The sequence below is a fragment of the Ostrinia nubilalis genome, chromosome 13, assembly GCF_963855985.1.
Source record: "Ostrinia nubilalis chromosome 13, ilOstNubi1.1, whole genome shotgun sequence".
Taxonomy (NCBI): Eukaryota; Metazoa; Arthropoda; class Insecta; order Lepidoptera; family Crambidae; genus Ostrinia; species Ostrinia nubilalis.
The window spans coordinates 4,270,582-4,296,504 of NC_087100.1; the positions used below are offsets into that span (position 1 = coordinate 4,270,582).

At 35.9% G+C, this 25,923-nt stretch overlaps 2 protein-coding genes across 3 annotated transcripts in view; one reads left to right on the forward strand and one right to left on the reverse strand.

Annotated features, from left to right (window-relative positions):
* The window catches only part of LOC135077441 (tyrosine-protein phosphatase Lar), a 538,711-nt gene that overhangs the window by 470,256 nt on the left and 42,532 nt on the right, over positions 1-25,923 (forward strand). For both annotated transcript variants that reach the window (XM_063971980.1, XM_063971981.1), the window contains exon 7: positions 19,506-19,616. In XM_063971980.1, coding sequence (XP_063828050.1) covers positions 19,506-19,616 — 111 coding nt within the window. The remainder of the gene's footprint in view (positions 1-19,505; positions 19,617-25,923) is intronic.
* Positions 12,899-14,989, reverse strand: LOC135077121 (uncharacterized). The gene is made up of 2 exons (XM_063971684.1): positions 13,339-14,989; positions 12,899-13,223 (listed from the first exon to the last, which is right to left on the reverse strand). Exons 1-2 carry the CDS (start codon positions 14,860-14,862, stop codon positions 13,041-13,043), a joined length of 1,707 nt encoding a protein of 568 aa, XP_063827754.1. The 5' UTR covers positions 14,863-14,989; the 3' UTR covers positions 12,899-13,040.

Sequence of the window (25,923 nt, forward strand, 5' to 3'; positions counted from 1 at the left end):
TCTTCATAAATCTTCAAATTTTTTTGACGCACTCGCTCTCTAGCACACATAACGTAAACTCATGGTAAGCGCACTGATCATTTCTATATTGTGGTACCGGCGACGTTGGTCGCTGATGTATTAGCTGGAACATTCTGTGTGCGCACGAATTAGGCCTGCTGAGCTTGTTTGATTGCTAGTCTGTTGCCAACTATCACGGCCGTTCACCAACTCCACTTTGTCAGGACATAAAGTAGATAATCTGCGCCTATTTACTGCCTGTAATACACATTTTTTGTTTACAATAGTTTACGTAAACTGCCATATCATATCAGTGTTGCCCCCGATAGTTGGAAGGACGCATCTAACACTTTTTTTTTGGATATGCGTTAAACTCAAGAACAGTTAAGAATTACCCATATAAATTATTTGAAACCTTTCTATCTCCGTTTTGATTTTGATGTTAGATACGCCCTTTCAACTACTGGGGGCAGAATGAAGCTTTCAGAGAAAAACCTCGTGAAAATCGTGATATACTTACCTAATATTTTAAGTTCGTTCCTGTATGTATAATTATAGGACACCATCTCAATAGAACGTCACCCTATTCCATATTTAACATAAAGCAATAAATAATAGCAATAACAATTTAGCATTGAAAGATATTAATATTACCGCTAGCACCCAAACAAATAAAAGACAAAACAAAGATAGGCTGGTTTTACGGTATTTGGCTCGGAAAATTAACAACTAAAACTTGGCAGTAGACAATAACCCAGCCGTTGATATAAAGTCGCTAGATACGGTTATGATTAATAGTTACGAAAGTAGAAAAATCTACATAAAATTCCAGTACATGCTCATGCATTTTTGTAAAATTGTATACTTATTGTAAATAATGTTTTTTTATGCTTAATAAGTAAGTTTGCATTTAAAAAATGAAAAATTAGTAAGTTTTTCTTGTGAATGCTACAATGTAACCTTGTTGGTGATCAAATAAATAAATTACTTTTATAAAAATTTGCATTTTTAAGCTCATATTTTTGAGCTAATACACCAAGAGCTTACTCTATGAATATAACCATTTGCAAATGCTGAGTATTTCCACGAAAAGATATCAAAGACTGCAAATTGTTATGAACAAAGTCCTTCCAACCCCTCTAATATTAATTATACGCTTTCAACAAAACTATAAACCCCGACGTGGCTTTAAAGACCAAAGAACAGAATATAACAAGATGTGCCGTTCACACCTCCACATAATATGCACACGAAAACCTCAGAATAATATAATTTAATTCCGCGCGCTATTACTCTCAGTAGAACAGCGACGAACAAAGTTTACGTCGGGTAAAATATGAAACGGCGTCTCAACACCCCTTCCAGTATTATCATTTCGGTGTTCGCCACCCGAAGGGCCCAGATACACGCCGTGATTGCGACCTACGGGGCGAGATTACGAGTCATTTACATACAAATGCGGGGACCTTCCAAGTTTGAATGGGACGCTATGCTTGACTGTTGTTCTAGCAAAAAGCGAGCCTTAATTCGAACAACAATAACACGGGGCGTGAGCGGGTTGATTAAGGTCCCTTGTTACACACACGCTGCGCTCCACGCCTAGTGTCACATCCAGTTATCATTTTTCTACGACCGACGCAGACGATTGATTATGAACGAAAGCCTTTGTTGACGGATTCCTCTTTGGAAGTTGTAGGAAATTTAACAAAGGTCTTAAAGTTTCAACGGGCATGAACAGTTTTCAATCGATTATGAGTTCCGAGTGTCCCGATGTTTTCGGTTGGAATAAACAAACCCCGAGCTTACTGGTATTTTATACTTATTTACAGTTGTTGTTTTAACTGACGTAAAGTTCACAGTGTTTTTATTTTCAGAGCTTATACATTCATGGCTGATATAAATTAGGTTTGCATTATTTTTCTACTGAAGCTGAAGTTGTAAAAATCATTTCCTTCTTAAAATTGCATGTTATTATGTTAAACAATGACATACATAAATAAATACATAATTTAACACAGTTGCTCCATAGCCAATAAGGAGATTGCAGCTAAAGTAGCCGCGTGTGCCAAATGTAACCACGGAGATCTAGTTTCGTAACTAAACCACTCTATGTATAGCCATCGCAATAAATTGAAGTCTACGTTTAACGTACCAAGAATTAAATTGAGGAAATGAAACGATGTTAAAAATACCAAAGGATCAAGTTATGAACGTCTTTTCGTAATAAGTACTGTGTTAATTTTTCTAGAAACAGACTGGTGGACTGATATCAATCCCTAATTTTTAAGTGACCCCTATGAACACAAAACTTCTGTTATGTGTTACCACAGGGGTCACTTAAAAATTAGGGAATGATGGTGAAAGCGGGCATGACATTCCATTGTTTATTTCCATCTTCTTACTTTACAACTTCTGCATTACATCAAAGCACATAGGAAAATTAGCTGCATACGCAACTATTAAACAGCAACTAGCTTCATATCTGTTTCCCCTGCAGCTTGCAGCGTTATCGCGAATGCATAATACCGTCCATACATTCATCGCTGTGTAAAAGTGCTCTGGCAAAGTTCGAACGTTTTTCCTGCAACTTCGCCGTCTGCCAGATGCACGCCCTGCACGGCTCAAATCCAGTTTATTGTTGGAACTAGGATGTGGATGGAGCTGAAATATTTTATTAACAACTGTAGTTATAACGTGACATTGCTGTTGACACTCGGTTTGCAGTTCGGTGGCGATAGCTTTTGATATTATGCAGACGGCGGAATAGTTAAGCCCCCTTATTAATAAAAGTTACACCCTAGTTGAACTCTGGCTTAAATTGTCATTTAGTATGAAAATGTCATTTTAATCCAGAGTTCATCCTAGGTGTAACCTTTTATTAATAAGAGGGAACGAGTGAAAATCTATGAGCTTAAATCCAATCTAATAGAGTCGTGTTTTTGAAGTGATAAATCATATTTTGTGACAACATTCGGGCCAACACCCAAGGCAAAAGCAAAAATATTTTTTTTTCTTTTGAAAGCTCTTATAGCACCAATGTATATCCTAAATAAAACCTACAAAAAGGTGACCTAAAAACATTCACATCACATCAAGAACGTCCAGTTCATATATCAGCCACTGATCTTGTAAATAAATCATATCAGACTCCCACTGCTCAGAGCGAAACGTATTATCAGCATTACGACGGTATAAATCACGGGCCACATTTATTTGCCAGTCGTCATATAAGTGTCCAGAAAATAGGATCACCTTATATCACTTAATCAACCACTAGCGCGTAAAGTAAACCGACTTTTCCTCTTGTCTTCTGAGAGCTAGATTAAATGGGCCCGCGTGATAAAGCTGCCGCGGCCATTGTAAGTGGACCCGTGGAGATCTGAGGGGATCCGCGTTCGGTTCCCGTTAATGAAGTAACGAAGGAGGCAGGGCGGGTCTTGGTGGGCTGGTGGTAATATAATGCGGCGGCGACCTCGCTGTGCCGTGGACGTTTATGAATAGCGCTTATTTTTCTTTTAATTACGCCCCCTGCTGTCTGCGAACGCATTTTGTCGGCCTCAGGCGAACTTCAAGTTACAAACATTGCCTGTGTACGAAGTTTCTGCTTAGATAGCTGTTTTGAGACAGAAATAAACAATACAAATGTATAGTGAATATTCTCAGTAACCAAGTTTAAAGAGCTAGAATAAAAAATAATAAAAAAATACGTACGATTAATAAAATCATTTTTTTAATTCTGACAGCTGAAACCGTATAAAACGCGTAATTGTGACGAAACTTAAATATTGTCGTTGGTCTTTGCAGTTGTGAAAATATATTCGTTTTAAAGAACCTATAGGCAAGTACCTACTTAATGAAAAAGAAATATTTGAGGTCATTTTAATCAAAACTAAGATTCAGTATTACGTAGATAATATTATTTAATGTTATTCATTTGAATAAACGTTTCACTTTCATATAAAATAAACCAACTTAAAGTGGTCTAAAGGCAATTGAAAATGTAAAACGATATCTCCAAACGTTTGCTCAAATTAATAAGCCAAATCTACTTGAAATTTCACTCAAATACAAAATGTCATAAAACTCAGACAAAATTAAAGTTGGCCCTCCAAATTACGTCTAGTTTAAGCCTGAATTTCGCCTAGGCGATTCTTTATCATCCATCATGAGAAGGGTAAGGGGCTCTACCCAAGGCGGTCTATAGAATTTAAATTGGCCTAAATCCAAGTGAAATATTTGACAATATTTTGTGCGAGTTTTAATTACTGAGGTGGTTCGCTCGGAAACTTAATACATGAGACAGGTAGGGATTAGAGATTTGCGTTTAAATGCGTTATTTATGTAGGTACATACTTATTATTCGTTTTTTCAGTTAGGTGGGAATATATTATTCTGTTATATTCTATGTTCCTAATATTTATTTTATTCTATTTTAAAGTTTAATATAAAGGTTTTGTTTGCTTACAATCTTTACATTTCTTATGTCACATATCTAAATAACTTTAGACTAAAACATTATCCTTCTTATTACAAAAACGTTAAACGCGCGTTGACCACTGGACCACTATCATTTCCAAACTAAATGTCAATTTAAGCAAATTTTCAACGTGCGTTTAACTTTTTGTAATAAGGCCATATTTTTATTGATATTCTTATATTTCAGCACTATTTCGCTTTGTATTATCATACTTATAGCTGCATATTACACAAACTTATACAGTCCAATACTTCGCGTATATCAACTTCCATTTCAGTCCATCTCTCGCGATTGAATTTCTCGTAGTCGCAGTTGAAACATTTTTACGAACGCAACTTTTTCAATATTTGCTGACAGATCTGAGTGAGCAACTTGCTTCAAACTACTACTTTGCTGAGCTACAATGTTCTTTTGCTAACTAGATATGAGAATCATTTTGCTTTGTAGGTAGATAAAACATAAAGGTGTTATTGATTAGCAAGGATGCTCATGGAAGTTACATTATTTACATAAATATTCTGAAAATTTCGATTTACCCCATAGGAATCCCAAAATAAACGAAGTTTTAAAATATATTACGCCTGCCCTATTCACAAACGATGCTTGCTTATGTGAAGCAGCAAATCAATCGCACAGCACTCTGTGATTGTTTCGTGTGTCACCCTGTACGTCCACGCGCACTGTGAGACCTCATAGTAATGTTTTTGAAGACGGGCGTTAGTCTTTTATAGATAAATTCAATAACTTATTTTTTTTTAATAGCACTATTCAAGATAGAACAAAATTAAACTTCTTTTCCCTAGAACCTAAGATCTTAGAACAAAAAATCTGACTTGATAGATTTACGTTATAAATAAATAATACCAATATTTAGTTATAGTTTAGTTAAGTAGTTATTTGTTAACATTTTGTTGTATATATGTATAGAATATTGTTAGATTTGTATAAAGATTATGTTGATTAATACCAAACTAAAATATAGTTTAATTCAAATCGTTATCAATCTTCATTTTTAATCCCAGCCAAATAAATATTGCTACAAAGTTTGTCCGTTGATTAATTTTCGTATGAAACTTTCAGCACTAAAAGTTGTAACAATTGATTGCTCTGATTAAAATTGCTTAGAATATTGAATCAGAAACATTTTGCTATGCTTTTATACATAGTGAATATTCGTTGTAAACAAGATGACTTTGTATGTTTTCAAAATAATAAAAGAAAATGTAAGTAGTAAATGAGTTTCATTACTTACGTACTTAGAAATCTTAAATATTTATCATTTATCTATTATATTAGTATATCTTTGTGTTAGCGCCATCTATGGGCGCAAGAAAACAACTCATGACGTCAAAGGCGCGGAACCAGAGTGAAGATCGCAGCTAACTTCGCGCCGCGCCGCCCTCCTGTCAACTTCAAATCGAACGTTTCTAACACTCGACAATGAAGAATGTTCACTAATTTTGTTTTTTAGCTTTCTGTATTCTCTGTTAAAAATAAAAAATACGCGTGAAAGAATTATTTCGATACGTCAATTAGTTTCCAAGATATTGAATTTTAAAAGTGCGGGCGGCGGCCGGCCCGCCATTGTATGCGCGTGACGTCATATTACAACGACTGGCTCATATTTGTATGGGTGGAATCTTGCAAACTAAATTAAGACCCACTTCCAGGCAACCGATTAAGCTGAAATTTCGCAAACACATGTGATTTGGATGACCATGCAATATTATGATGACATGGAGCTGATCTGATGATGGAGCTGGAAGGTGGCCATAGGAACTCTATAATAAAACGACTTAAATGCATCGAGTTTGGGCTCGTTCGTTTTGTATTGATGAGTATTTTAATTCTATATAGTAATCGGGGTCTAATGATGGAGCTGGAAGGTAATTCGCAATAAAACGACACAATCGCATCAAGTTTGGGTTTGGTTCAATTTTAATTTCTGTGATGGGTCTGGGTGTTAATATGTATAATAAGTTTGTATTTACAAAAAAAAAAAAAAATAAGTATGTTTATATCCGTTTTCTAGTGAGCGGACGCTGTGAATGTACGTCACACGGGGTCACGTGACCGTCGGCGGGACTCAATATTTAAGCGAACTTTGAATGCCTATAAAATTATAACTACTGGGTATTTTTGAATGAAATAAAAACTAATGTATTTGTAAATGTAAAAGCTTAACTGTAACATAGGTTTCAAGTGATTTTGCATACCTAGTAACATTCTCAATTTGATCTCGTTGCATACAGTCTGTAAACCTGTCACTTTAAATAAACGTTAAAACCGTAATTTCAATAATAATTAGTCATTGAAGAGACCCTTATTCCTTCATATATTCGAAAGTCTGAGCTCGAAACATGGTCCTTCGAGCCGGATGACATGTTCCATCGCACCAGCTGACGGGATTCAAGATACCACAGAAGTCGATACCTGTTGCGTGTCAAGAGAGAAACCCTGTGAAAGAAGCAGCTCTGGAATAACGGTCAGGTTAAACCACTCCTTTCCCTTCCTATTTTAATCGATTTGTGTTAATATTGTGTCGCGTTTGCGGATTTCAGTCGATATTGCAACCGTTACAACTACCTACCTACGTTGTCGCGTTGGTGGGTGCCGGGTCTGCCTATTGCAACGAGCGTCGGGGTGATCTATACGATTGTAAGTACCTTTTGTTTCCTAAATTCTTCTCAAAATGAGCGAGGATAGCGATAGATCAAAGCTGAATGTACCAAAGTCAAGAGAGGGTAGTCATTCGCCTTCTAGAGAACTTAAATTAACCGTTTCAGACCTCAAAAAACAAAGAGGAATTCTGAAAGGTCGTGTAACTTCTTTTGAAAACTATATTTTAAAATTTCAGAATTTGGTTATTACGAAATGTCAAGCAGTTGAACTAAATTTAAGAATTTTGAAGTTGGAATCAGTTATTGATGAGTTTTATAAAATTCAAGATAAAATCGAACAGTTTTGTGATGATAATGATCTTTCAATAAATATTGAGTACCGCGAAAGCTTCGAAGAACAATATTTTCGAAGTGTTTCTGTCGCTAAAGTAATTATAGAAGACCAAAGTAATAACCAAAATTCGGTAAATACGCAGGTTTCAAGTGACAAAAATGCATCGTTACAAATTAAATTACCTGACATCAAATTACCCTCTTTTAGTGGTTCGTATGATGACTGGCTCGAATTCAAAAATTCGTATTTAACGATGATACACGGACGGGCAGATTTAAATGCGATTCATAAATTTCACTACTTGCGGTCATCACTTAGCGGTGGTGCTTTACAGGTTATAAGTGCGTTAGAGTTCACAGCAGAAAATTATACCCACGCATGGGAATTGTTACACAATAGATTTCAAAATGATCGACTTTTGGTGCACAACCATGTCAAAGCCTTATTTTCGATACCTAATATAAATAAGGAATCTCCTTTGCTCATTAGAAAACTCATAGATTCTATTTTGCGAAATTTACGTTCATTGAAATCGTTGGGCGAGCCCACAGAATCATGGGATACACTAATTATATACTTAATTGTCTGCAAACTTGATTCTTCGACCGAACGCGAATGGGAAACTTATAAGGGAACACTTATTTCTGGTTTTCAAGGCCAAGAAATTAAACGAAAATTAATATTAAACGATTTGTTAACATTCCTGAGAAATAGAGCTGATTTGTTGGAAATGGTGAACGTTAGTAGTAACGCAAATAGTGCTCATAGTTTTCACAAGCCCCCTCATTCTCATTACAATAAATATCTCAGTAAACAATTTCATGATTCGAAACCGCAGGTAGCACAAACACACACTCACAGTTATGTAGCTACAAATAACGGGAAAACGACCAAACGTAACCGTTGTTGTGAGATGTGTCGCGGAAATCATGCTTTATATATGTGTAGTATGTTTTTGAATTTATCAATCGAGGATAGGTACAAATTAGTAAATGAAAAGAAACTTTGCCATAATTGTCTGCGCGGTGGCCATTCTATAACTAACTGTTATTTCGGGCCGTGCCAACAGTGTAAATGTAAACACAATAGCTTGTTACATAAAGAATTAAAAGAAAATACAATTGGCAATGTTAACTCTCAGTCAAGCACATCTCAAATAAAGTCGACCGTAATGCATTCATCGTTAGGTTCGCATTGTCACGATAATTTAAACACCGGTCAGCTGACTACTCAAACAGAACAAGTTTTGTTACCTACCGCGCTAGTTGAAGTGATCGACGAAAACAATATGCGACACACAGCCCGCGCGCTTTTAGATAGCGGTAGTCAGCATTGTTTTGTATCAGAAGCGTTTTGTAAACGAATAAATTACACGAATTATATACAGTCCATTGTTCAAATTTCTGGAGTGGGACAGTCGGTCACACAAACCAATAAATTATGCGATTTAAATATACGATCAAAATTAAACGATTTTTATACGCTTATTCGGTGTTATGTTTTGCCATGTAATATAACATCATTCTTGCCAACAATGAATATTAACGTAGAATCAATACGAATACCTGAAAATATTCAACTTGCAGATCCTACTTACAATATACCCTCTGAAGTTGATTTATTGATTGGAGTGGATGTTTTTTGGGATCTTTTAAACGAAAATAAAATACGATTAGCATCAGGATTATATTTACAAGATTCAAAATTAGGTTGGCTCATTTCAGGACCTATTTATACGAATAAATTGCAATCGGAAAATAATACCGTCCGATGTAACTTTATTCAAAATGTCGGCATAGATTTACAATTAAAAAAGTTTTGGGAATTAGAAGAGTTATCAAAAAAAACACACTCTTACTAATTCCGAACGTGAATGCGAAGAAATATTTATAAATACAACTAAACGTGAATTAGACGGCAGATTCTCAGTACGTATTCCACTGAAAGATTCAGCCGATTCTTTAGGTGACTCCTATACGACAGCTTATAAACGATTTATTGCATTAAAACGAAAATTAAAAACAAAGTTGTGGCTGTGTAAACTCGATTGGGACGATCCCGTTCCAAACGATGTCTCAATTAAGTTCACAAATTTTGTTGATTCAATTAAAAAATACTTATACGAAATAAAAATTCCACGATTCATAAGGAGTATTCATACTAAACGTTTAGAATTACATATTTTCTCAGACGCGTCACAGGAAGCTTATGGCGCTTGTGCTTATGTACGATTAATACTGAATGATAACACTACACGAATGAATTTACTATGTGCAAAAAGTAAAGTAGCGCCGCTAAAAACTATCAGCATTCCTAAATTGGAGTTGTGTGGTTCGTTGATAGGTGCACGCTTATATAAAAATATTATCGATTCTCTAAGCTTAACATTCGATTCTGTTTATTTCTGGACAGATTCGACCATCGTCATTGGTTGGTTAAGTATGTCACAGCATTTACTTAAAACATTTGTCCAAAATCGAGTCACAGAAATTAATGAACTAACAAATGACACATTGTGGTTTCATGTTGAAAGCCAAAATAACCCAGCTGACTTAGTGTCAAGGGGTTTAAACGCTGTCGAACTGAAAAATAATAATTTATGGTGGCATGATCCCAGTTACTTGCATTGTTCTGAGTGGTCACCTAGCAAACAACCAATTACATATTGTAGTAAAGACTTACCTGAAACAAAAACTACAAGCGTAAGTACTTTATGCATCAATTCAGAAAACATATTCGATTTTGATAGATTCTCATCTTTCAACAGATTAAAACGTACGGGGGCCTACTTACTTAGATTTATTTATAACGCGCGTAATAAACAGCTGAGGCGAACCGGTTCCTTATCTGCCGCTGAGTTGAGCGAGTCGCAGCAAATGTTGTGTCGATTCGCACAGATGCAATCGTTTCCCTCGCTTTATAACAACTTACTCAAAGGATTGCCTTTAGAAAAATGCAAGGAATCTAATAAAGTTATCGGTTTAAATGTATTTTTATACAGTTCTAAAGTAATTCGTGTTGGCGGGCGACTTTGTAATGCGACCAACTTTGAGTTTGATAAACAACATCCGATGTTGTTGTGTAGCAAAAGTCGATTTACAATACTTTTGTTTGAATATCAACATAAAACGTTACTTCATGCGGGACCTCAACTCATGTTGAGCACTATCCGCGAAAGTTGGTGGCCGCTAGCAGGTAGAAATCTTGCCAGAAAGGTAGTACATCAGTGTGTAACGTGCGTTCGTATGAAAGGCAATGTTTTCAAACCTATAATGGGAAATTTACCCGTGGAACGATTAGAGTCAGGTTTTCCTTTTTTACGTACTGGCGTAGATTATGCCGGGCCAGTTTTTATACTCAATCGCAAAGGGCGAGGTGCAAAATTAATTAAAGGTTATATCTGCCTATTTATTTGTTTTGTAACACGATGCATTCACTTGGAACTCGTAAGTAGCTTATCAACAGCTGATTATATTTTAGCTTTAAAACGTTTTATGTCTAGACGAGGAAAACCTCAAGAAATATTTTCCGATAATGGAAAAAACTTTGTCGGCGCAGAAAAAGAATTTCCGCTTTATTCTAATATTAATTGTAATAAAATAATCGATATAGCTGCAAATGATGGTATTACATTCAAATTTATTCCTCCCTATTCTGCTCATTTTGGGGGACTTTGGGAAGCAGGGGTCAAATCGTGTAAGCATCACCTGAGACGCATACTAGGCAATGCTAATTTAACATACGAGGAGTTTAGCACGGTATTAGCACAAATCGAAGCCGTCCTGAATTCCCGTCCTTTGTCTTGTTTATCCACAGATCCCACCGACTACCTTCCCTTAACTCCATCCCACTTCCTCATTGGCCGCCCCCTGACCGCTCCAGCCGCTGTTGACATCACCGAGGCACAGACTAGACGCCTGACACGCTACGACAGGATCGAACAGCTTCGCCAACACTTCTGGAAGCGCTGGGCCACTGAATACGTCACTGAGCTTCAAATTCGAACCAAGTGGAAGACAAACACAAATGAAATAAAACTGGATAGTCTAGTTTTAATCAAGGACGATCAACAACCACCACTCAAGTGGAGATTGGGAAGAATTGCTGAAATTTTTCCCGGCAAAGATGGAGTTGCACGCGTCGCAAACATTCGAACATCGACTGGAATAGTGAAGCGGGCGTTTTCAAAACTTTGTCCTCTTCCGCTTCCTACAACAAATGAAAATGAAGATTGCATCGCTTCAATCAACAATCAATAAAACTAAACGAAGATCGAAGAACCTACTACCGGACTACATTTTGAAAGTCAATCATGAGCTTTCAAGGCTGGCGGTATGTTAGCGCCATCTATGGGCGCAAGAAAACAACTCATGACGTCAAAGGCGCGGAACCAGAGTGAAGATCGCAGCTAACTTCGCGCCGCGCCGCCCTCCTGTCAACTTCAAATCGAACGTTTCTAACACTCGACAATTTGATCTCGTTGCATACAGTCTGTAAACCTGTCACTTTAAATAAACGTTAAAACCGTAATTTCAATAATAATTAGTCATTGAAGAGACCCTTATTCCTTCATATATTCGAAAGTCTGAGCTCGAAACACTTTGTCAGACAAAACATAAATCTAAGCCAAAGCAATTATTCTAATGGGTACTTATTAGTTTAAATTCACTTGTTAATCATAATATGATTGCATTGCCTTTTATACACACAATGTCATGTAATATAGTGAAGATAGACGCTATTTTGTATTAAAATATGTATAGGTACTAAATAGGTAGTCTGCTGTGTTGTAGACAGTACCTAGGTACTTATACATATTGGTAACTAATAATTCCATAAAAAATCACATTACCACCCTCAACCATATGTGGGATCTCAAAACAATTGGGGGTCATCAATTCCAGCAAGGATGATAAATTGTGAAATAATGTGCGAATTGTAGCCACTTCTTGCGCGGCGGGCCCAGACTGATTTATATGTGTCACCGTAAGATTACAAACATCGTTAGATTACAATCTATCTCGTGAGATTGTAAACTGTCGAAAAATTGTGAACCGTAACATATGATTGCAATTTAACGCATTATTTTTCGCTATATTGTAATCTATCGAAGTGAAACTGTAAAATTACAATCTGTCCCGCGTCAAATTGTCAACTGTCCGAAAGCTCTTCCTGATTGGTCGGTCTTATTGTAAGAGCGACCAATCACGACCAGCCGTTCTTTGTCCCCACAGAGTTAGAAATGAAATAGAGGTGTTAGTTAAATAAAATAAATACACTTCAAAAATTCTTTAAGTATTTATTTATTATTTAGTAGGTAACAATTATTTTGTCTTTAAACATAAAATAAAATTGGAAATATTAAAAAACACTTTTATAAAAAATATTTTGTCCTTTAACAAAAAAAAAAATTAAACACAAAAACGGTTATTTTGTCCTCAAACACGAACTGAAATTGGGAAATTATAAAAAATCAATCATTTTGTCCTCTAACACAAATTAAAATTCAAAAGTTATAAGAAAACGATCACACTCAATAATAAAAATAAAGTTACAAAATTGAGTCTTAGAAAAAACATTTTAAATGTATTAATAAGTTTAAAAAAAATCACTTATTGTTGCACGTCAAAGAGCTGTGGCACCGAGAGTTGCAAAGAACATTGGCTTTTTTGCAATTGCACCTATTAGAAAGGCATTGTCCATTTTTTATTTTTTTACAATTGCATTGCTTCATGCCTTGCCCGCCAAATGGTGAAGACATCGATGCTATTGTTCTTAACGGCAATATCACCTGAAATAAAAATGAGGTAAATGTTATGTTCCACTTTGAAGTGCAAAGTAAATACAATGTAATTATATTGCTAAATGTGTTTAAAGGTGACATTAAAAAGTAAAATAATACTGACCTCTGGAATGTCACTGCGTGGCTCTGCATTTGGAGAGGAAAGAATAGCATTTCGAGGTATCCAATCTTTGATTATGCCAAACGCAGTACCAACTTGATATAATTCGTTCTTTTTCATTAAAACCTTTCCAACCAGGTTTTTATTGTCCAAAGGTCCCCTGTCAACTTTTGGGACTTCAACTAATACAGTTGAACCAGCACTGATATCTTTAAATTTCTTAGATGACGTAGATAACATTTTATCTGCCGCTCTTTTTAAATTTATGTGTGATTCTGTTCTTTCTTGAACGATTTTACGTTCATTCACACATAAATTGCAAAGCAATTGCGACCCATAGCCCTCCATTTCCTCAGGCACAACTCCACATATGGCGTGAACATTTTTTTTGCAATCTGTACATATATGAGCTCCAGATGATTCTTCGTTGCATACGTGACACATAACATAATTTGGTTCTTCAATTACACCAATATCACCTACAAAAGGCAGTATGCTTGGTGCGGTGGTTTTTTCTATGGTGATGATTTCTTTGTACATATTATTATTTTCATTTGGTTTTCCTTGTTTTTCCGAATCGTTGCTATTTGTGCTGTGTAAAGATATTATATTATTGTCCTGCTTATTATCTGGTACATCAATAATAGCATCCGTAACCACAGGTGAATTTGCATGTAAAGCGGGAAGTAGTTCGGGATCGTTTGCAATGTTAATTTGTTCTTTTATTATTATTTCATGACTTGTTTTTATTTCTTCTTGTTCAATATTCAGAGTGTCAACATTTGTAATATTTATTGTATTTACGTTTTCCACTTTATCCTCTTGATCTGAATTTTGTTCTTTGCTGTTATTAATCTCTTCAAGCAATTTTTCTAGATCTTCTTCATTTTCTAATTTGGATATTATGTTTTTAGATAAGTAGGTGGATGAGAGTCCGAGTTTTGGATCCTCGCCAAACAAGGCTTTATACGGAGTTCGGGCAATTGTTGAATGGTAGGATGAATTTTTCTGGAACTGAACGAAATAGCACCCAATGGACCAATTAGTAGATTTGTTATCTGTCATCCATGCTCTAATCATATTTTTTACGTCTTGATTTGAACGTTCTATACTTCCTTGGCTTTGCGGATATCTTGGTCTTCCATTAACTATTTTACAAGCAGGCCACAAACTGACTATTTCTTTCAGCACAGATGCTGTGAACTCACGTCCATTATCACTTTGTAGGATATGAGGACAGCCAACTTCTAAAAAAATTTTAAGCATCTCGATAGCCACTTCTTTTGCTTGTTTGCTTTTTAACGGTCGCAAAAAACTGAATTTTGTTAAATGATCCTGGTACTGCAACAACCATTTAAACTCTTGATCTGGAGATGTTTGGAAGTCCACAAGATCTATTTGTCCCCGTCGATTGAAGTCGTCAGAAACCAACGGTTTTACGACTATTCCTTTTTTTGGAAAACTTTTTCTTGAAAGGCATGTTTTACACAAATTTAAAAATATTGAGACCGCAAATATTGGCACCATATATTTATCTTTCAAGGCGTGAACAATTTTGTCTCGACGTCCATGCCCAGTGGCAATATGTGCGTCAAATATCTTTTCATAATATTCTTCCGTTGGAATTATTTGTACTACGGGATCGGAGATATTCTTTCTTTTAACTATCAAAACTTTCTGGTTGCCAATATTCATTACATCGTATTTTCTTGCATGATGGTAATGCTTGTTTGTTGGCCGCATACCTTGAGATTTAATTATGCTGTACTCATCTAACAATTTTATGATACTTTGTATTCTTTGATTTGTCCATTCTAATTTTTTACTATTTTCATTATGCCCACTGTAATATTTTTGTAACTCTATGGTAAATTCGTTCGGATTAACAATACCTGTTTTTTCAGAGGTATTTTGTTGACCAGGCTCAATATCCGACATGGCAAATAGTATTCAATGAGATCACTTAAGTTCACACGCATACAAATACTAAAACACGAAAAATTTATGTAATTTACGTTATGTTCGGAAACTAGCACTAATTCGTTGGTTTATCACAGATTTTTTTACGTCCACAACAATTTTACATAACTAATTCTAAAGATATGTTATTTTTAACACGAACTTAATTTATAATCACGAAAACACAATAGTTTACATTTAACAACAAACCAAATAACAAACAAATATGGCGAGTGCCGGGGCGGCGGGGGGCACATAACGTTCAACCAATCAGCGCCTGAGATGCGTTCCGTTCTACGCCGGTTCACAATTTGACCGCTTCCCATCGATAGATTACAATAAAGCGAAAAATAATGCGTTAAATTGCAATCATATGTTACGGTTCACAATTTTTCGACAGTTTACAATCTCACGAGATAGATTGTAATCAAACGATGTTTATAATCTTACGGTGACATATGCATATGATTGTGTCTGGAGCGAAAATATATTCCGACAGTCTTATTTCTCACGGAATATAGGTACGTGATATGATACATAACTAAACATTTTTTTCATATACTTATCAGACTGGGCCATAAATCTGTTGTTGAAGCTTATTTTGACTCGTACGCGTTATGTAAAAGGTGCCAGTTTAGGAAAATAAATAAAGGTCAAAATGCAATTTTTGAAGGTTCTGTGCAACGGTATTCTAAAAATGTGTTATGAACAAAATTAATCTGCATGCTGGACAAAGTCATATAGATTAACACGATGGGCGCCAAAAGTACGAGGTACGAAGATTTCTGTTAAGATCTCTAATTCTAATATTGCACCCATCGCAATATACGTCATGCACAAAAAACTGACAGCTTAAACCGCAAGTCAGCAGAATCCGACACCAGTAATAACGTTACCAACGAGAAAAAAATGACACTTTTATAAAACGAATGTCATCATCGTCGCCACGTAGACCCACGCGTTGGGCGCCAAAAGTGGAGCTCCCACGGGCATCCCGTAATCAAATAAAACTAGCGGCTACGTGGAGGGATCCAGGGATTTGTGCCGACGATAGGTTCCCACTGACGAAGGTTGCGTTCTGGATTTAAGACAATGGCTTTGTTAACCCCCGTTTGTATATAGAAACGTTTACGTTTGACACTCGACGGTAACGAGATTTTCGTTATGAACGCGACTTTGTTGGGGTTAACTTACCACAATTAATATTTTGATTTGGGTGAGCAAGAGGCGATAGTGTAGGTACTTGTTTGTTAAAATCTACGTGTATAGCTTTAAGTATACATAATAATGTATAAATTGAGTGTTCGTATAAAACTTCGTCCTCTGCTCGTTTAACCAGCAATCAAATGAGTCAATTTAGACCTATTACAACCATAAAAAGTATCATCAAGGCTACACTACAATTTATATTTGTAATCCATTTTAATTTGTATTAATATGTCTGATAAAAGAGATATTTTGCTTAGAGGATGTGCTAATAAATTGAAACAAATCGGCAATAGAACCCCATAAGTTATCACCGATCGGTAGATAAAAATCAAATCCGTTAGAATGTTGAATCAAACGCAATGAAATAAAAAATATCGAGAGCTCGGCCGCGTGATCCCGGGCTTTCTGCTTTATATCTTCGGCTTTGCCTCAATTTACGAACACGAGCGATGGATTATTTTATAAATAAATGCTATTTTTAATCCGGTTAATAAACCTAGTATTACTGAGAATTTACGGAACATTCTGAATCTAGAGTTCTCTTGGATATGGCCATTTGTGACACCAAATTTTTTAGAATCGAACAAATACTCCATGTACGATAGCAGCTAATCAACCTTTATTAAAATGATAATTTTCTTGAATGAATTGTATTAATCGAAATAGATTATAGTCATTAAATGTTATTTTAATGTGCTAGTCACTTATCTCGATTTAAAGTACCCACACTGAATTTTATGTGACGTGTAAATGCGTACCCTGCAGCAGTCACCCTATATAACCCTGCATAATTAAATAAAATTCTCACCGCTACTTTCTTGCGCCAACTCCACCGTCTTTGAGCTCAAAGGGCGTCCTGCGATCTCCGAAACTCGCCCTACATCCCTTGTTTCCCCTTTGATACGGTCCCAAAACCCGCTCCAGCCAGTTTCCCATCTTTCAACTTCAATTCATAGCGGATGTGTATTAAATTCAATACGTGATGAATGATACACGGTATCTTTGAAGATTTTCGACTTGCATTGTGATACAGGATGTGTAGGAATCGGTTCGCATGATTTGTTGAAATTAAGTTGAAATTAAGAATAGAATTAAGAAAAGAATATAGTAGCGTATAGAGCAATTTATTTAATGCATGCAAATGTATTAACATCACGAACAATCCTACTCTTCCTTATGGTGTCGTAAAAGGCGAGTAAGGGACAAATATTCTAATAACAGGTCTCTTCAACTCATATGGTCAGTGTAGCCTAATTAGTGTAGTCCTCCATTTGCCTCTATTAATTAGGATCATGCTCCTTTAGTAGAGATTAAATGACCTGTTGATGATGTGCAAAAAGACCATTTGACTTACCAATCCTACTAATAATAGGTATTATAAATGCGAAAGTTTGGATGTCTGGATGTCTGGATGTTTGTTGCTCTTTCACGCAAAAACTACTGAATGGATTTTGATGAAACTTTACAGTATTATTGTTTATAACCCAGAATAACATATAGGCTATAATTTATGACGATCTGTGACAAACTAAATTTCACGCGGGTGAAGCCGCGGGCAAAAGCTAGTTTTCCATACTTCAAACTTGATAGCTTTGGGACTAAAGATTTTCTAAATTATGCATTCATAACTGTACAAATCTTAATCACAGCATTATAAAGTAATACCGATTCACAATATGAATGGGTTATTCCAGGTGTGGCCATATAAAACCATTTGGCGGCCTTAATATCCCTATGAAGCAGTTCGCGCCCCCTTGGCCATTGCTAATAGACCCAACCGGGATTATTAGGCCATAAATCTCTACTTATATTCAGGCCGAGTGTAAGGCACTCTTAGGGGGGTTGACTTTCTTGGTCTAGTTGGGGTTAGGGATGCCCTTTGGTTTTTATCGATATACGATCACGATATTTTGGAGTCATTATCATTATACAAAAGTACGAGTAATATCGACAAGACAAGTGTTAGGGGAAACAGAAAAATCTCGTTAATATTTTTGTCAAAGTTTACAGTAGGCATAATCATCACTCTTACCCGTTTTATAAAATTCAAACTAATATCTTATTTTGTGGTCTTCCTTGTTAATATTCAAGTACACTCGCCGTCTTAATAGTTTCATTCATCATCATCAATTCATTTAGTCTCCACTGCAGGAGCACGATTACACGACCCTCTGTAATTTACTAGAGGAAAATGGAAGATATGGCCTACACTTCCCACCCTGGCTAGACGAGTTGCACTGCAATGGTCTTTCTTAAGTCATTAATCATTATTAATTAGAGCCGTCCTAATACCACCACCGTTTACAGTTTTGTGTACCATACAAGATACAGAAATAGATATAGAAATCAACTGTTAGCAATGTCCCACGTGCAGTTTAGGTGCCGCGTAACTATTTATCGATATTCTAGCATCGATATCGAGCATCCCTAGTTGGGTCATGTTCGAAAGTTACGGCTGTTGCTGCTTTATAAATAAGTTTGCAAAGTTCCCGGGCCCGGACGGTCTGCTTCTTTCTATTGCTCTCGCGTTTGTCTTCCTATGTGAGGACTTACATAATGTCTTGAGTTTAAATTTGAGTGTAATCAATGATATTCATATAGGCAACTAATTTTTAAAGTTTCTTTGCGTTTTTGACAACAAACAGCGAATACGAATTAATGATATAGTGAACAAAATACTGAAAAAGACTCAAGTCCTATTACGTAATTTCCAATAAGCATTTCTTGTGATCTTTTTGTGACTGATTTAAGAGAAACTGAGAACTTCATCATAAGAGTATACCGATCTAACCGATCTAACATAGAGAGGCTAATGCCCGTTTTCACCATCAATCCATAATTTATAAGAGACCCCTATGGAAATAAAATTCCTGTTATATGTTGCCATAGGGGTCACTTAAAAATTAGGGATTGATGGTGAAAACGGGCATACTTGACCTTTGGTGATGATGATGACGAAGTTGATAATGATTATAAGTATTAACTATATTCTTTATTTACAGGTACACTGCAAATAGTGAAGAGCGAAGAAGAAGACCAGGGCAAGTTCGAGTGTGTGGCCGAAAACTCAATCGGCACAGAATTCTCCAAACCTACCTCATTGTATGTAAAAGGTAAGTCGCTAATTATTCCTAAGTATTCCTAAGAATACACTAGGTGTATGAAGTTTATTTACGATATTAATAAAGTATTAATGACATGGTAAAAATCGTCCCATTTCGTAGCTTGTTGAACTAGTTCGATCCCCGTCGACAGCTGCATTTATCATTAGCAATCGACAATCAACCCCTTTCCAAAAGTATATGTACCTATTATGCAGAAACAAAATGGTACTTCACCCTGCGCTCGCTAAAAACGTCGAACATGACATGATAATAAATTATAAAGCATTTAAATTGAGTTGTTACCAAACATGACAGAATACTCGTATGTTAAAGAATTAGACCAAAATTATAGTCTTTTCCCTCGATATTTTCATCCAAAATGTGGCTTAAAAATTAACCTTTCAGTCCATAATTCCACAGCAGACACTTAGACTTGGATTAAAATAATTTAGTTCGGATGCCAAAGCAAACCGCTCATTTCTGCGAAACATTGTTAGCTGCCGACTTGAACTGGTGCCAGGGAAATGAAGGTGCAACGAGCTACAGGCTTCAGGCGGTGGTAAACGTTAACATTCCGAGCGTAATCGCGGTATTTAGTTTGAATTTTGATGTCAGAAGAAGCGGTTTTGGCCCCAACTTTCTGGACAGAGCAAACTCAAGGGAGTATCTCATTCGTTCGTTCGTTTCAGCCGAAAGACGTCCACTGCTCCAGCAGTCTTCGGGGGAGGCCTTTGTCCTCCAGGACAAAGGCCTCCCCCGAAGATTTCCACAAAGACCAGTCCTGCTCCGCTCGCGTCCAGGCACCTCCCGCGACCTTCACCAGATCGTCGGTCCACATCGGAGGCCCTGCCCACATACATATAAGACAGGGCTGTTGTATGTTTTATACTTCCTAGCATTTCTATCTTCTTTCTTTTGATTTGAAGTGCAGAAATTACTAACTTCACAGTGACTCATCCAGCTTAACTTGTGTTGGGAGTGGTTTCACCACAACAGTCTAGCAATCGACGGGGATCGAAATACCTACCATAAGCAGTGTAATGCCGACACTGCGCTGTTTTTGCCACCTTTGCACGTAACTTTGCACTTAGCAATTTTCATTATCGATACTCTATAGGTACTAATATTATAAATGCGAAAGTAACTCTTGTCTGTCTGTCGGTCTGTCTGTCTGTCTCGCTTTCACATCTAAACCACTGAACGAATTTTGATGAAATTTGGCAAAGAGATAGTTTGAGTCCCGGGAAAGGACATAGGATAGATTTTATCCCGGTTTTTGAAACAGGGACGCGCGCTATAAAGTTTTTCTGTGACAGACAAAATTCAACGCGGGCGGAAAGCTAGTTTTAAAATATATAATAATATCATTATATATTTTAAAACTAGCTTTCCGCCCATATATCAATCAACACGTGTCTACCGTTGCACAAATAGAACATTGAGGTACTTTAGTAATGTATGCTATTACTTCTTTCTCCGAGTAAAGAGACTCCCGATTATTCCCTTAAAATCTCAAGCTTTGCCGGCGACTCTTTGCAGGCTTTTCCCTTTGATCTGAATATTAGTTTTTTATCTGCAGTAAACACGAAATTTCAAAAGTAATTTCATGTTTTTGTACAAGCCTCATAAATTTTTTGACGTTGTAAGAGCTTTAGTGAGTGATTATAAAATAAGAATGAGGGAACTGAAAGTTTTTTTACTTTGCACCTAAACAAAATTGCGAATTCTCCAATACATTTGAACTTCTATCATCAATTTTAAAAAAATCAATCAAGGTCTTTGGAATAAAACAAGAAGAAGGCAATTTTTTTGAGTAAAATAAAAACTGGCTGCTGCACTAAGCTGTGCTGAACTAAAATAGTAAGACACGCACGGTGGATCGAAATGGCTATAAAGTGGACATAGGGATTTTTTCCGGAAAATCGAATTTTAAAAATTGCCAATCGATAGTCCTTTGCTCACTCATCACGACATGTCATATCACATTTTTCTCTAAACCTGATACTTTAGCAGAAAAAAAATAATTTGTGTTTTTTTTGTATGAAACGAGACATAAAGTGCTAATTTTCTCCGAAGACCTGCTAGATCGTGACTTGAAACAACCTAGGTCGGTATAACTGCATTATTTATTAATATTCTAAGCTATTTCCAGCTGCTCCAAACCGCAACTTAGCCTGTTAAACGATTCCGAAAAAAATTAAAATTGACTCTTCTTGTAATTGTATTTTAGTTCTTTTTTTTTAAAAAAAAAGCGTCGATTACGGTACTAGAAAGTGATTTTATCGTTAGGTGACATTGTTATCTATTCTCAGAATATGTTAAACCCTTTCTTTCCTATCAGCACATGACTTTAAAACAACAATGAAGTTACTCATACCTCGTAAATAACGTGTTTTGCGAATAAGCAGATAATGGTCAGGGGTGGGGGTAAAAAACAGATAAGGATTGATTATTTTTTTAAATTTAGTTTGGGCTGTGTAACGTCACCAATAAAATTCAACTTTAAATGCCTTTTTAACATGTAATTACAATGGAAGCTATTGTGAATAATATAGATTTGTTCTGTCATAAAATATTTTTTTAAATATATATCAACATAATTATAAAATAAAATTATAATAATTGTTTTAGGTGGTAAAAAGCTCATTGAAGAATTAATTAAATTATCACCGGGCAACTTTCAAATTCCACTGTCCACCGTGTCTCTTTAAACACTCGACATTGGCAAAACCAGTGTGCTGTAAATTCGCACCATTGAAGCCATTAGACAGAATAGTAATAGATTTGTTCGTAGTCTTAAGAAATACGTTAAAACATTTGATGGACAGTGAGGAACTTTATAATCACCTTTTGCAGAAAATGGTACATTTGACAGAAGAAAACAGTGTTAAATTAAAAAAGTTTTGCGGAATTTTTGTACTAATCTTAATGGACGATGGGCAAACTGTCATCTATCTCTTCCCCAATTTTTAAGAAGAAACAGTGATTGGCTTGAATCTCCAATTAACTGGGTCTGACGCGCTCACAATGTATGAAAATTTTAGTTTTTGAACGTTTTCCGCTAGGGGCGCTGTACAATCCGTCATACTTTTAATGTAATTTTTTGACGCGCTCACTAGTGAGCGCCTTTGATGTAAACTCACACTAGGCCCTCAGATCTTTTTAATGTAGGGCAAGTGACCCGGTTGTGGCCACCGACCCCTTTGTGGCCATTTAGAACTTCAAATCGTTATAACTAAGGCAAAGACTAATATATTACTCTATGGTTTACGGGAATAAAAATATCTAATATTAGCAACACTGATAGCGTTAACAGCTTTGATGTGTCAAGCTTCACTTCAATCCAACAAGTCATTACTTTTTGAGAAGCGTTAATTGTTGTAAGTCTTAGCAAAAAGGCTTAGGCGAGCGGGTGAGTAAACAATCATTATTTTCTAAATGCTTCTTATTTTTTTAAATGTTTATGTTAATCCTTAATAAAGAATACACTGTCTAAGTGGTACTAATGATATTTTATCGCTATTTGTTTATTAAGTGGGTTTATGAGAGGTGGCCACTAATGGAGCCAGAATGAATGAATTTTCCCATCTTTGGCCACATGACTGGCCAAAAGTGGTGCACGAAGAACCCCACTTTTGGCTATTTAGTTTTTATCGTTATTTTTCAATTTAATTACTTAGCTATTTTGATATATTATATAAGTAATCGATTCATTTTCAGAGTTACGATTATAAAGCCTCCATCGAAACCAAATACTAAAAAAATATGTGTTGTGAAAAGAAAATTGTTCCAGTACTAACCGCATAAACTTATAATATAGATAGGTTAATGTTGATCTCCTTAATTGTAATTTCAATTCAAGCTGAGATATTATATTTCATACTAGCGGCCGCCCACGACTTCGTACGCGTGGATCCCGTTTTACCCCCTTCATCTATCTTACGCGGTTTAGATTTTTTCGTACAAATGTTTTTTCCCGCTAACTCCCGTTCCCGTGGGAATTTTGCAATATCCTGTTGTAACTAAGCTTTAAGTTTACTAAGGTACCTGCATGCAAAATTTCAAGCGTCTAACTTAAGCGGTTTAGATTTTTCATACAAAAGGATTTTCCCGCGAATTCCCGTTCCCGTGGGAATTTCGGGAATTCCTTGTAACTAAGCTTTATGTTTACTAAGGTACCTACATACCAAATTTGAAGCGTCTAACTTAAGCAGTTTAGATTTTTCATACAAAAGGATTTTCCCACTAATTCCCGTTCCCGTGGGAATTCCTAGGTATACTATAACCTGCCCAGGAGTATGAAAAATAATTGTACCAAGTTTCGTTAAAATCCGTCGTATGGTTTTTGTTTTTTTTTTTATGAATTTTGATGGCCCACAGATATGGATAGATGCAGCATGTGTCAAAAATTGTATGAAGCCGAGCGTGCCACTTTTTAAACGTCATTAGTGTCATTTTAGTGAATTTTAGTGATTGCCGCAACGTAAAAGTAATCGTATCATCGTACTGCATTTGCAAAGTCATCGATTGATATCGTATGACTCGATTCAAAATTTAGTAATTCCAATAAAACTGATAATTTGTTAAATACAAAACCAAAACACATCTTTATTTACCTTTTTAAAATAAATTAATTCTTACAAATCGTCAAATCTCGTTATTTTTTTTACCCTACCAGCGTTTCAAGACAAATTTGTCAAGTGCATGAATACATGTATCAGTGTGTGTCTTATTGTTATGAGTAAGTACGGTTCCTTGGGATCGGTATGAGTGCACCACATACAGGGACCATGGTTTTAACTCTTAAGAGTACATCGCAGGATATGTATTAAAAACAATGCTACTTTATACTTCTTCTACTGCTACTTTATTCTAATTAATTATTTGTTACTTGTGCTGTTAATTACAATTCTCAATCCGTAAATAATTTCTTCTTTCTACCGTGTTCGTACTACTGTCCTCGTAAAATCATCGTAACCGATTGTTGTAATCGGATTACATGAACGTCACTCGACCATGTATGTCCATTTGGACATATCGGAATGGCACGCTTTGACGATCAACTTGCTGTATCTACTCTAATCCATATCTGTGTGATGGCCAGAACTGGCACATGACTGTGGCCAGAAATGGGGTAAAGCTGGCCAAAAATGGCACAAATTCCCATTTCTTTTTCTTTTCTACAGGATTATTTTTCCATTGAATCATTATGAAAAAAAATGTATCCTTAGGCTAGATCTAAATATATTTAATCACTTTTTACAAGAAATAAGTCCGTGATAACAAAAACTGTAAAATGATATAGCCTCAAAGTCTAAAAAATTCTTAAAATGGCCAAAACCGGGTCACCTGCCCTATGTATAGTAGCTGCGTTTATTTCTTCAGGAGAATAAGACTTACTTATACGCGCCACACGTGTTTTTTTCTGTTTCGGAGTTAATTTATGTAACGGTTTCCTCGGGATAAAGGAAGTAGTCGAAGTATGTAGTGTAGAAGGGGGCACGTTTTCTTTAATTGCATCTATATTTGACGTTGTTTTTTCACTAGGTTCAGTAATTGAATCAACATTTTCCTCAATTTTGTCTTCATCAAAAACTAGTTGCCAGACCCAGTTAATTGAAGGTTCAAGTCAATCACTGTTTCTTCTTAAAAATTGGGGAAGAGATAGATGACAGTTTGTCCATCGTCCTTTAAGATTAGTACAAAAATTCCGGCAAAACTTTTTTAACTTAACATTGTTTTCTTCTGTCAAATGTACCATTTTCTGAAAAAGGTGATTATAAAGTTCCTCACTGTCTATCAAAGGTTCAAACGTATTTCTTAAGACTACTAACAAATCTATATTATTCACAATAGCTTCCATTGTAATTACATGTTAAAAAGGCATTTAAAGTTGAATTTTATTGGTGACGTTACACAGCCCAAACTAAATTTAAAAAAAATAATCAATCCTTATCTGTTTTTTACCCCCACCCCTGACCATTATCTGCTTATTCGCAAAACACGTTAATTACGAGGTATGTGTAACTTCATTGTTGTTTTAAAGTCATGTGCTGATAGGAAAGAAAGGGTTTAACAGATTCTGAGAATAGATAACAATGTCACCTAACGATAAAATCACTTTCTAGGACCGTAATCGACGCTTTTTCTAAAAAAAAGAACTAAAATACAATTACAAGAAGAGTCAATTTTAATTTTTTTTCGGAATCGTTTAACAGGCCAAGTTGCAGTTTGGAGCAGCTGGAAATAGCTTAGAATATTAGAAAATAATGCAGTTATACCGACCTAGGTTGTTTCAAGTCACGATCTGGCAGGT